This window comes from Pleurodeles waltl, chromosome 3_1, assembly GCF_031143425.1.
Source record: "Pleurodeles waltl isolate 20211129_DDA chromosome 3_1, aPleWal1.hap1.20221129, whole genome shotgun sequence".
NCBI lineage: Eukaryota > Metazoa > Chordata > Amphibia > Caudata > Salamandridae > Pleurodeles > Pleurodeles waltl.
In genome coordinates, this window is record NC_090440.1 from 1,873,463,148 (window position 1) to 1,873,476,984 (window position 13,837).

At 43.9% G+C, this 13,837-nt stretch overlaps 1 protein-coding gene across 2 annotated transcripts in view; it reads right to left on the bottom strand.

Annotated features, from left to right (window-relative positions):
• CCNYL1 (cyclin Y like 1) overlaps positions 1 to 13,837 on the bottom strand; it is a 371,242-nt gene that overhangs the window by 114,326 nt on the left and 243,079 nt on the right. For both annotated transcript variants that reach the window (XM_069225961.1, XM_069225962.1), the window contains one exon: positions 13,547 to 13,713. In XM_069225961.1, coding sequence (XP_069082062.1) covers positions 13,547 to 13,713 — 167 coding nt within the window. The remainder of the gene's footprint in view (positions 1 to 13,546; positions 13,714 to 13,837) is intronic.

Genomic DNA, 13,837 nt, shown 5'->3' on the forward strand with positions numbered 1-13,837 from the left:
CACGCGCGCCCCAAAGGGCAATCAGAGTGATTTTCCGACAGTACTACCGGTTCGATGCTAGATGGAGAACGCGATTGAGACAATAGCGACAAAAGGGAAGGTTTTCTAAAGTTTTCCGAATCGAAATCTCGGAGTGAGAGGAAACACATCCAAACCCAACGAAGGAAAGAAAACAATCTAAGAATGGAGTCGATGCCCATGCGCAATGGAACCGAGAGGAGGAGTCACTCGATCCTGTGACTGCGAAAAGACTTCTTCGAAGAAAAACAATTTGTAACACTCCAGGCCCAACACTAGATGTCGGAATGGATGTGCATGGCAGCTACACATGCCATCAAACATATAAATATATATATACACATATATATACATATATATACATATATATATATATATGGAAAATGTCACTTATCCAGTGTACATCTGTTCGTGGCATGAGACGCTGCAGATTCACATGCTGTGCATATCCCGCCATCTAGTGTTGAGCTCTGAGTGTAACAAGTTGTTTTTCTTCGAAGAAGTCTTTTCGAGTCACAAGATCGAGGGACTCCTCCCATTTCGGCTCCATTGCGCATGGGCGTCGACTCCATCTTAGATTGTTTTCCCCGCAGAGGGTGAGGTAGGAGTTGTGTATATAGTAATAATGCCCATGCAATGGAGTAAGTATGTATGTACATAATGTGACTAAAAGTGTTATATTTACAAATTTTCAAATGTACAAGTTTAATTTTAGTCAACTTATAACGGCTACAGGCTCCCGGGGAGGTGTGTATCTGCAGCATCTCATGCCACGAACAGATGTACACTGGGTAAGTGACATTTTCCGTTCGATGGCATGTGTCATAGACTAGTAAGCAGTTATCTCCCCCAACGCGGTGGTTTAGCCTGTAGGAGTTGAAGTTGTCTGAAATAATGTCCTCAGTACTGCTTGTCCTACTGTGGCTTGTTGTGTTGTTAACAAATCCACGCAGTAATATTTAGTAAGTGTATGACGCGTAGACCATGTGACTGCCTTACATATTTCTGTCATTGGTATATTTCCTAGAAAGGCCATTGTGGCGCCTTTCTTTCTAGTGGAGTGTGCCTTCGGTGTAATAGGCAGTTCTCTTTTAGCTTTAACATAACAGGTTTGAATACATTTAACTATCCATCTGGCAATGCCTTGTTTGGATATTGGATTCCCTGTATGAGGTTTTTGGTAAGCTACAAAAAATTGTTTTGTTTTGCGAAACTGTTTAGTTCTATCAATGTAGTACATTAGAGCTCTTTTTATGTCTAATGTATGTAATGCTCTTTCAGCTACAGAGTCTGGTTGTGGAAAAAACACTGGGAGTTCCACAGTTTGGTTTAAGTGAAACGGTGATATAACTTTTGGTAAAAATATGGGATTTGTGCGTAGAACCACTTTATGTTTGTGTATTTGTATAAAGGGTTCTTGTATGGTAAAGGCTTGTATTTCACTCACTCTTCTGAGGGATGTGATAGCTATTAGAAAGGCTACTTTCCAGGTTAAGTATTGCATTTCACAAGAGTGGATGGGTTCGAATGATGGACCCATGAGTCGCGTTAATACAATATTGAGGTTCCACGAAGGAAGTGGTGGTGTTCTTGGTTGAATGATCCTTTTTAGACCCTCCATAAATGGTTTTATGACTGGGATTCTAAATAGTGAAGTCGAATGTGTAATTTGGAGATATGCTGAAATTGCTGTAAGATGTATTTTAATGGACGAAAAAGCTAAGTTAGATTTTTGTAAGTGTAGTAAGTAGCTTACAATGTCTCTTGCGGACACGAGTAATGGTTGAATTTGATTATTTTGACAGTAATAAACAAATCGTTTCCATTTATTTGCGTAGCAATGTCTTGTAGTAGGTTTTCTAGCCTGTTTGATGACCTCCATACATTCTTGTGTAAGGTCTAGGTGTCCGAATTCTAAGACTTCAGGAGCCAGATCGCTAGATTGAGCGATGCTGGACTCGGGTGTGTGTTCTGCTGTTTGTGTTGAGTTAACAGATCTGGTCTGTTTGGTAGTTTGATATGAGGCACTACTGACAGGTCTAGTAATGTTGTGTACCAAGGTTGTCGTGCCCAAGTTGGTTCTATTAGCATTAGTTTGCGTTTGTTTTGACTCCATTTGTTTACAAGATACGGAAGGAGTGGGAGAGGGGGAAAAGCGTAAGCAAATATCCCTGACCAACTCATCCATAACGCATTGCCTTTGGAGTGAGGCTGTGGGTACCTGGATGCGAAGTTTTGGCATTTTGCGTTTTCTTTTGTTGCGAATAGGTCTATTTGTGGTGTTCACCACTTTTGGAAGTAGGTTTGCAGCATCTGTGGATGAATCTCCCATTCGTGGATTTGTTGGTGATCTCGACTGAGATTGTCTGCCAATTGGTTTTGAATTCCTGGGATGTATTGCGCTATTAGGCGAATATGATTGTGAATCGCCCAATGCCAAATCTTCTGTGCTAAGAGACAGTTGTGATGAGTGTGTGCCTCCCTGTTTGTTTAAGTAATACATTGTTGTCATGTTGTCTGTTTTCACAAGAATGTGTTTGTGGGTTATTAGCGGTTGAAATGCTTTCAACGCTAGAAACACTGCTAGTAGTTCTAGCTGATTTATGTGAAGTTGTTTCTGCTGAGTGTCCCATTGTCCCTGGATGCTGTGTTGGTTGAGATGTGCTCCCCACCCTACCATGGAAGCCTCTGTTGTGATTACGTATTGAGGCACTGGGTCTTGGAAAGGCCGTCCTTGGTTTAACTTTACAGGATTCCACCACTGAAGCGAGGTGTGTGTTTGGCAGTCTATCAACACTAGATCTTGAAGTTGACCCTGTGCTTGTGTCCATTGTGTTGCTAGGCACTGTTGTAAGGGCCGCATGTGTAATCTTGCGTTTGGGACAATGGCTATGCATGAGGACATCATGCCTAGTAGTTTCATCACTAGTTTTACCTGATACTTTTGGTTTGGGTGCATGCTTTGTATTACGTTTTGGAATGCTTGTACCCTTTGTGGACTTGGAGTGGCAATCCCTTTTTTTGTGTTGATTGTTGCTCCTAAGTATTGTTGTATCTGACACGGCTGTAAGTGTGATTTTTGGTAGTTTAGTGAGAACCCTAGTTTGTGAAGGGTTTCTATGACGTATTTTGTGTGTTGAAGACACTGTTTCTGGGTGTTGGTTTTGATTAACCAATCGTCTAGATACGGGAATACGTGTATGTGCTGTCTTCTGATGTGTGCCGCTACTACTGCAAGGCATTTTGTAAATACCCTTGGTGCTGTTGTTATTCCGAATGGTAACACTTTGAACTGGTAATGTACTCCTTGGAATATAAACCTTAAGTATTTCCTGTGTGAAGGATGTATGGGTATATGGAAATATGCATCCTTTAGGTCTAGTGTTGTCATGTAGTCTTATTGTTTGAGCAATGGGATCACGTCTTGAAGTGTTACCATGTGAAAGTGATCTGATTTGATGTAAAGATTTAATGTTCTGAGATCGAATATAGGTCTTAGAGTTTTGTCCTTTTTGGGTATGAGAAAGTACAGGGAGTAAACCCCTGTCCCTTTTTGATGACTGGGTACTAGTTCTATTGCCTCTTTTTGTAACAACGCTTGGACTTCTATCTGTAATAGATCCATGTGTTGTTTGGACATGTTGTGTGTTTTTGGCGGCACATTTGGTGGTAATTGTAGGAATTCTATGCAATAGCCATGTTGGATGATGGCTAGGACCCACGAGTCCGTTATTTCCTCCCAATTTTTGTAAAAATCTGTTAGTCTCCCCCCCACTGGTGTTACGTGTTGGGGATTTGTGACACTGAAGTCACTGTTTGTTTTGAGGGGTCTTGGAACTTCCCTCTAGTCTTAGGGAACTGTCCCCCTCTGTATTGTCCCCGAAAGCCTCCTCTCTGATACTGGCTCTGGTATGTGGGCCTGGTTTGTGAAGTTGAGGGTTCTGTTGTTTGAGCCCGAAACCCCCCTCTAAATTGTGTTTTCCTAAAAATGCCTCTGCTCTGTGGGGAGTAGAGCGCGCCCATGGCCTTGGCCGTATCTGTATCTTTTTTTGAACTTCTCGATAGCAGTGTCCACTTCCGGCCCAAACAACTGCTGTCCATTAAAAGGCATATTAAGCACAGCCTGTTGGATTTCGGGCTTGAATCCTGAGGTGCGCAGCCATGCATGTCTCCGAATTGTCACAGCTGTATTTACAGTTCTTGCAGCTGTGTCTGCTGCATCCATTGCTGAACGTATCTGGTTATTTGAGATACTTTGGCCTTCTTCTACCACCTGTTGTGCACGTTTTTGGAATTCTTTGGGCAGATGTTCAATAAAGTGTTGCATTTCAACCCAGTGGGCTCTGTCATATCTTGACAGCAAAGCCTGTGAATTCGCAATGCGCCATTGATTGGCTGCTTGTGCTGCCACTCTTTTTCCCGCTGCGTCGAACTTGCGACTTTCTTTGTCGGGTGGTGGTGCATCTCCGGAGGTGTGTGAATGCGCCCTTTTATGTGCTGCGCCAACTACTACTGAGTCCGGTGTCAGTTGCTGCGTAATGTACATAGGGTCTGTTGGTGGAGGCTTGTACTTTTTCTCCACCCTAGGAGTAATAGCTTTGCTTTTCACGGGTTCTTGAAATATTTCCTTTGCGTGTTTCAACATTCCCGGTAGCATTGGAAGACTCTGGTACTGACTATGTGTGGATGACAGAGTATTAAATAAAAAGTCATCATCGATAGGTTCAGAGTGCAGTGTGACGTTGTGAAAAGCAGCTGCTCTGGACACCACCTGCGTGTAAACAGTACTGTCCTCCGGTGGTGATGGTCTTGCTGGGTAACAGTCAGGACTGTTATCGGACACAGGCGCATCATAAAGATCCAATGCATCTGGGTCATCTTGGCTCACGCTTGTGTGTGTTGGAGACTGCACCATCGGTGGGCTAGCGATTGGTGATGATTGCGGTGAGCGTTGAGGTGATGGTGGCGGAGTTACTTGTTTTGCCACCTTTGCTTGTGGTGGTTTATCCTTCTCTTGGAAAGCCAGTTTCCTTTTCATCCTTATAGGAGGGAGAGTTCTTATCTTCCCTGTCTCCTTTTGGATATGGAGCCTTCTCTGTGTATAATCTGGCTCCCCTCCCTCTAGTTCCTGTCCGAATTTATGGCTTTGCATTTGTGTGGAAAGCCCTTGCTCCTCAGTGTAGGAACTTGTTTTCGGCTCCGAAGCCGGATGTTTCGGGATCAAAACCTTTTCCACCATCTTTTTCAGCTCCGAAGCCACTTTTTTGTGTTTGGGTGTTCCGATCTCTCGGTGCCGAGTCGTCTTGGTGGCGGTATCTCGATGTCGAGATTGTTCTGACCCGGGGTTGAGTCTTTTATGTGCCGGTATCTCGACTGGAGTTGGATGACTTCGACACATGCGTGCCCTTTTTTGGTGCCGATGGACGGTCACCGATTCTTTGGGTTAAGCCAAGGCCTACCGGCAGTGGCGTCCCCTGGGCTCTGATGAATTTACCGTGAGTTTTGGCTGGGGCGGTTTTACTCACGGTTTTCGGTGTCTGTTCTGTTTCGGTCTCATCCGAGCCAGCAATGGAGAAGGTTTCTTCTTCCTCCAAGTCTTGGTGTCCTGACGGCGCCGACGCCATTTGAAGTCTTCTCGCTCTCCGGTCCCTCAGCGTTTTCCTCGATCGAAACACTCGACAGGCCTCACAGGTATCCTCTTTGTGTTTGGGAGACAAACACAAGTTACAGACCAAATGTTGATCTGTGTAAGGATACTTGTTGTGGCATTTGGGGCAGAAGCGGAATGGGGTCCGTTCCAGTAGTCTTGTCGACGCACGTGGTCGGGCCGACCAGGCCCCACCGGGGAACCGAAACCCCGAAGGGCCACCGGAGCTCTTCCAAATTCAGTGTCGATCTGTGTTAACTAACCCGATACCGAACGCAAACAATACAGTCTAATTTTTCCGATATCTAACAAATTTTCCAAACCGAAACACGGAGCATAGAGTAACACGTCCAAACCCGATGGTGGAAAGAAACCAATCTAAGATGGAGTCGACGCCCATGCGCAATGGAGCCGAAATGGGAGGAGTCCCTCGATCTTGTGACTCGAAAAGACTTCTTCGAAGAAAAACAACTTGTAACACTACAAGCCCAACACTAGATGGCGGGATATGCACAGCATGTGTATCTGCAGCTACACATGCCATCGAACATATATATATATATATATAATCTTATTACCATATGTATGGGTGTCTATCGCTATCAGGGTGTCCTCTATGGTTCAGTGGTACTAGTGACTGGAGTGAAAGTGGTGTTTTCATATTATATTTGGCTATGTTTTGTATCAGTGAGTCATTCTGGATAGTGGTCAGTGGAGTTAGAATAGACTAATATATTGTTTAACAATAGATTTTACTAGATAGCAAGTGCACCCTTAAAAGGATCTTTGTGGAGCATTATGTGCATAGATGCGTTGGACAAAGGACATGGTAATTTCTTACGTTCGGAGGTGGCATACAATTGGTCAATACTAATCGTCAACCTTAGTGGTTTGATGGTGGTGGCGGCAGGGCTAATTCACTGCCAAAGAAGCATCAGCTCAGCATACACCATATAGAGGAAAAGTTGGTATAGCACATGGGTACTCACTAACATTTTCCCAGGGGCAAAATGTTTGGTCTGTGACGTGACAGAGGGCCATATTGATGCCAGCGGGGTTTCGGTAGAGGAAGTAGGATGCGGAAATGTGGGTGTTGGGGATGCGAAGCACGTACATCTAGTGGCTGAATTGCACAATGTGAAACCAAAAAACCTGGATAAATCTGGCTTCCTCACTCGATCAAATTTTGTGATCCTAGGCAATTGTTTTGTTTCATTTTCACTCATTTTGCTTCATAATCACATATAAGAGGACCTCCAAATACATGATCTCAGAATATGCACTGTACAAAACCTTTTCCTCTGTTTGACTTCATAAATTATAATGTTGTTTCTGTATAATTGCAACCCAAGCCACCCAAAGGGTGCACTTATCGAATTACTTCTTAGGTTATTATTGGCATTGCTGCCTGAATTGGAAGGGTGGGGGCAAAGTATAAATGTTTGTTGTAGGAGGCTGGGCTGGCTTGTAGTGGGTACCAGAGGTACTTACACCTTGTGCCAGGTCCAGTAGGCTGATAGAAGGTAGCTATGGCAAAGCAGCTTAGGCTGAACTAGGAGACATGTTAAGCTCCTACTATACCACTGGTGTCATATGCACAATATCATAAGAAAACACAATACACAGACATACTAAAAATAAAGGTACTTTATTTTTATGACAATATGCCAAAAGTATCTCAGTGAGTACCCTCAGTATGAGGATGAGAAATATACACAAGATATATGTACACAAACCAAAATGATGCAGGTTATAGCAAGAAAAGTAATGCAAGCCGTGTAAAGTTACAATAGATTGCAATAGGAGCACATAGGCATAGAGGCAACACAAACCATATACTCCAAAAGTGGAATGCGAATCACAAATGGACCCCAAACCTATGTGAGCTTGTAGAGGGTCACTGGGACTGTAAGAAAACAGTGAGTGTTAGAAAAATAGCCCACCCCAGGACCCTGAAAGGTAGGTGTAAAGTGCACCTACAACCCCCCAGAGAGCACAGAAGTCGTGATAGGGGGATTCTGCAAGGAAAACCAACACCAGCAATGCAACAACAGTGGATTTCCGGACCTGAGTACCTGTAAGACAAGGGGACCAAGTCCAAGAGTCGCGACAGTGTCGAGAGTGGGCAGGAGCCCAGGAAATGCCAGCTGAGGGTGCAAGGAAGCTGCCACCGGATGGAAGAAGCTTGGTGTTTTGCAAGAACGAAGAGGACTAGGAACTTCCCCTTTGGAGGATGGATGTCCCACGTCGTGAAGAAGCTTGCAGAGGTGTTCCCACACCGAAAGACCGCAAACAAGCCTTGCTAGCTGCAAGGGTCGCGGTTAGGGTTTTTGGATGCTGCTGTGGCCCAGGAGGGACCAGGATGTCGCTACTTGGATGAGGAGACAGAGGGAGCGCCCAGCAAGTCAGGGAGCCCTCACAGAAGCAGACAGCACCCGCAGAAGTACCGGAACAGGCACTTAGACGAAGAGTGAACCGGAGTCCAAGCGAAGTCACAAAAGGGAGTCCCACGACGCCGGAGGACAACTCAGAAGATTGTGCACTGCAGGTGCGAGTGTTGGGGACTCAGGCTTGGCTGTGCACGAAGGAAATCCTGAAAGAGTTCACAGGAGCCGCAGCAGCTGCAAATCACGCGGTACCCAGCAATGCAGTCTAGCGTGGGGAGGCAAGGACTTACCTCCGCCAAACTTGGACTGAAGAGTCACTGGACTGTGGGAGTCACTTGGACAGAGTTGCTGAGTTCCACGGACCACGCTCGTCGTGCTGAGAGGGGACCCAGAGCACCGGTGATGCAGTCTTTTGTTGCCTGCGGTTGCAGGAGGAAGATTCCGTCAACCCACAGGAGATTTCTTCAGAGCTCCTGGTGCAGAAAGGAGGCAGGCTACCCCCAGAGCATGCACCACCTGGAAACAGTCGAGAAAGCCGGCAGGATGAGCGATACAAGGTTGCTAGTAGTCGTCTTTGCTACTTTGTTGCGGTTTTGCAGGCGTCCTGAGCAGTCAGCGGTCAATCCTTTGGCAGAAGGTGAGGAGGGAGATGCAGAGGAACTCTGGTGAGCTCTTGCATTCGTTATCTGAAGAATTCCCCAAAGCAGAAACCCTAAATAGCCAGAAAAGGAGGTTTGGCTACCTAGGAAGGAGGATTGGCTACTAAGAGAGGTAAGAGCCTATCAGAAGGAGTCTCTGATGTCACCTGCTGGCACTGGCCACTTAGAGCAGTCCAGTGTGCCAGCAACACCTCTGAATCCAAGATGGCAGAGGTCTGGGGCACACTGGAGCAGCTCTGGGCATCTCCCCTGGGAGGTTCAGGTCAGGGGAGTGGTCACTCCCCTTTCCTTTGTCCAGTTTCGCGCCAGAGCAGGGCTGGGGGATCCCTAAACCGGTGTAGACTGGCTTATGCAGAAATGGGCAGCATCTGTGCCCATCAAAGCATTTCTAGAGGCTGGGGGAGGCTACTCCTCCCCAGTCTTTCAAAGGGAGAGGGTGTTACACCCTCTCTCAGGGGAAATTCTTTGTTCTGCCTTCCTGGGCCAGGGCTGCCTGGACCCCAGGAGGGCAGAAACCTGTCTGAGGGGTTGGCAGCAGCAGCTGCTGCAGTGGAGACCCCGGAAAGGCAGTTTGGCAGTAACCGGGTTCTGTGCTAGAGACCCGGGGGATCATGGAATTGTCTCCCCAATGCCAGAATGGCATTGGGATGACAATTCCATGATCTTAGACATGTTACATGGCCATGTTCGGAGTTACCATTGTGATGCTATACATAGGTAGTGACCTATATATAGTGCACGCGTGTAATAGTGTCCCCGCACTCACAAAGTCTGGGGAATTTGCCCTGAACGATGTGGGGGCACCTTGGCTAGTGCCAGGGTGTCCACACACTAAGTAACTTTGCACCCAACCTTCACCAGGTGAAGGTTAGACATATAGGTGGCTTATAAGTTACTTAAGTGCAGTGGTAAACGGCTGTGAAATAACGTGGACGTTATTTCACTCAGGCTGCACTGGCAGGCCTGTGTAAGAATTGTCAGATCTCCCTATGGGTGGCAAGAGAAATGCTGCAGCCCATAGGGATCTCCTGGAACCCCAATACCCTGGGTACCTCAGTACCATATACTAGGGAATTATATGGGTGTACCAGTATGCCAATGTGAATTGTTGAAATTGGTCACTAGCCTGTTAGCGACAATTTGGAAAGCAGAGAGAGCGTAACCACTGAGGTTCTGGTTAGCAGAGCCTCAGTGAGACAGTTAGTCATCACACAGGGAACACATACAGGGCACATACTTATGAGCACTGGGGCCCTGCCTGGCAGGGTTCCAGTGACACAGACTAAAACAACATATATACAGTGAAATATGGGGGTAACATGCCAGGCAAGATGGTACTTTCCTACATTTGTAAATTCATATTTGAAAACCATAACTTCTAAAATATATTTCTCAATGCACTGCTATAATCTGATGTACTAAAGAGAAACGGTTCTGAGTGTTAATAAAGTACAGTTAGTGAATTTACGTTATCATTTTTTAAACGTTTGTTAGGAGATGTCTTTAAAAATGGTGTGCCTAAAGTCTGGCAGTGCAGGACACCGTAATTACTTCCTTTCTTTAACTTCAGTTAACATTTAAAGACATTCTTGCCTTTTTACTTACCATCTTTTTAAGTTTAGTGCCGAGTCGAGTAGACAGCAGCACAGTCCTGCTGTTGAGGAGGGGGGCGCATGTTAAGGTCAGGAGGGTCGCATGCGACCCCAGGCCGCACTTTGAGCATCAGTGGTATGGCAGATTATGCGCAGAAAAGACAGATGCAGGAAAGCGCTGCGATAGTGTATTTGTTGTCCACAAACGTACTGCGTTGCAAATACTAGACACAAATGTTGTAATAACGCACATGCATATATTCCTTCTGCCGCCCACCTGTCAATTAACATGGAATGAAAGGGGAAGGGGCACCCACACATTTTCACATCACCACTGGACGAAATCCGATGAACTGCATCCGAGCCAGGGCGCCAGGCCAACAATTTTGCCAAAAGAACCAATGGCTCCCAATAAAAACATCGAGTGCGCCATTAAAAGTTTTAGGAACACCAATTGAAGATTTGTGGAAATTATAGTTAATAGAGCATGGGTATACATGAACTCAATTTATTTCACAAAAGAAAATGAAACCTTTCAGTTTACTTCACTATCTATTCTCAGATTCCTCTCTGAAAACTACTCCCATGGTCCAGCCACACACTCCGATTCTCAATTCATAAATCTTACCCTAACCAACACTTGCATACAACATCAACATCTTTTTCAAACGCCTCAAAAGCGGTTTACATTGAGTATCCAGAATTCCCTTCCCCGCATTTGCGGGTGATACTGCGCTCTGCAAATACACATAAGCAAAATCCCCCCCCCCAAAAAAAAGAATCAGGTATCTTCATTTTTCTGCAATTTATACTGTTATATGACGCCTAATGAATGAATAATTTGTCACATATGGCTCTTCATATGATTTTTTTCTAGTATATCACTGTTCAGTTAAAAATACGAAATGAGTAAACACGTCCCTCCTTCAGTTGTTTGGGGGTACACATCAGACACGTTCACTTTCTCGTGAGCACAAAATGTACAACACAGTTAGAAATCAAGAAAGAACTACAGAAAATAAAAGTTCCCAAGAAGACAGTGTCTCAGAAAGGCAGATGGGGGTGAAAAGTCAGTTATGGGTCAGACTTTCAATTAACACTAACTCTGGATGCACCCTACCTATTATTTCATTGTTATACGACTGTTTAAGTTCGATACACTATTACCTAGCAAGTGCAACAGAAGTGCAACCGACAAAAGGCAAGTATTTTTTATTGTGGTTTCAAGAAAGTCTGGGTTGGCACATGTATTTAGTTTCTCAGTTGGCAAGCAGTGGAACATACAAACGATCTGTATTTCTAGTCCTCTTTAAGAAATCAATAAACATATACAAGATTACTTTGGAAAAAAACTACAATAACTTATATCAGCAAAGTAAATCAACTACATGTGCAGAGTTGATTGGAGTTTAACACTGTACCTTTATGAACTGCCTTAAATCAGCAACTGAAATGCAGTCATGCCAGCAAAGTAAAAACACCTAAGAGCACACATTAGCTCTCAATTAAAAACTAGATCAGACGCTGCATATGCGGATTAACAAAAGGACTAATCTGTACTACATCACAGACCCCAATGGGAACACAAACAGGGCAATAAAACCATCCAAAAAATGCCATGGTCTTGTCGGTCATACCACTGAAGCAATGGCAAACCATAAATAGAGGAAACAAATGGCTTATAGTGACCGACCCAAAGTGTCTTTATTTCAGTTTATTGTATAGTTTTCAAGATTTCATGACATGACATCTTCAAGCCAGAGCCATCTCTAATCAGCCCTAAAAATGGGCAGACCGGCTGTATACCAAAAAAAAATAAAAAAATCATAACCTATTTATCTATAAAGCACTCGTTGACACTTTGGGATATGCTGGAACAAGTATCTGATTTTTATTGAAATCCAACACAATAGTACTCATTTGGGCAACATGTGGAGAGTAAATAAGGAGAAGGAGTGAATCCACTGGGATTTGAAACTTGGACTCAGGTAAAACAGATTCCTGGAGAGAATTTGTTAGAACAATAAGACATCTGAAGCGGCAGAAAACCACCCATGTTTGAGCACTCAGGATGCCCTAGGGACCAAATAAACTTGGTCCAGGAAGGCGAGAGCTAGTCACAGTGATTCTGATCATCTCTAAGCAGCCAATTTGACAGGTACTAGCACACTCTAAGTAGTTCAGAGGGTGGCCAATTAGTTTGCCGCTCTTTCTGCAATGTGACAGCCCATCTATAAGTTTAAACCACTCCGATTATGGATTGCTCTGAAATTTCACCTGCCAATGGATTTTTTCAACTAGGTATCTTAGAGAAGAACTACTGCTGTAAGAAAAATAACACTTAGTAAAAAGACAATTCCTCTAAGCAACCCCGTATACAAGGATCATTTTGCACATCTCGGTCAACCAGTTCAGAAGATAAATAGGGAATGTCCATATCCGCCTGAAAAAACAATGACTAAGTACACCTCATAACAAACAGAAGCCAATAAAATAGCTTTGTGGATCTGTGTTGGGCACCTCCTCTAATAAATGTGTTTTGAGATTAATATTTGGGTACAAGTGCTTTCAGTCTGGTATGGTGAGGTGTCTATTGGATTTAACCCTGAATTTTTGCATGCATACACTGACAAAATGCACACACATCTCTGCTTTGAAAGCCCTAAAAAACATGTCGATTATTTTACAAAATATTATGTTTCCCTCACTTAGTATTCCTACCAATCCGCATACTACTACCTTTTAACTGCCTCTTAAGCCCTTCATGTGCCCTGCTTGTCGAATACCAAATTTTACCATTACATTCCAGCTTAACTGTCGCGAAATCTGAAGCTTACACTGCCTCAATCTTACTGACCCTGACTGAGCCTTTCATCATTTTAATGTCTTTCATCAAATGGACATCAAGATACATATTTGAGGTGAACAGAAAACTTGGCCATTAAAAGTCTTCATAACAGGTTAGGTTCAAGTCTATTCACCAGTTAGTATTTAATACTTAACAGCTGACTTCTAAATAGCAACTTACTGTGTGCGAATACCATCAGTGAATGATTGAAGAGCCACAATTACAAGAGTAGTTACTACTTTGATCTTGCTGATCCCACCTTGCTTTTGCTTTCCACATGTATTACAGGGCTCTGAAGTTTCAGATGGTCAGACAGGATGAAAAGGTCAAAATGGTGGGACGAAAATTCAAATAATCTGAATAGAATATAATCATATACACATCTTTGTACTTACATATCCTCCACTGTAATGTCTTTCAGGATCTGACAATAATCGACGTTCCACACAGCCTGGTCATCCCAAACCTTAGAGGACAATAAAATGGCCCCCAGAACGATCCTCTTCCAGTTGCACGGACAAATGTCAATCTCTGCATATGTAAGAAGCCTTTCTAGGTATACCTGTAAAAACAGTGCACATCTTAATGGTAAACCACGATATAAAATAAAAATAATGGGGATTTTAATTAATTAAGAGTTGAGGTTATTACCGAAGTGTAATTCAGCAGTACACAATTTTCTAAAA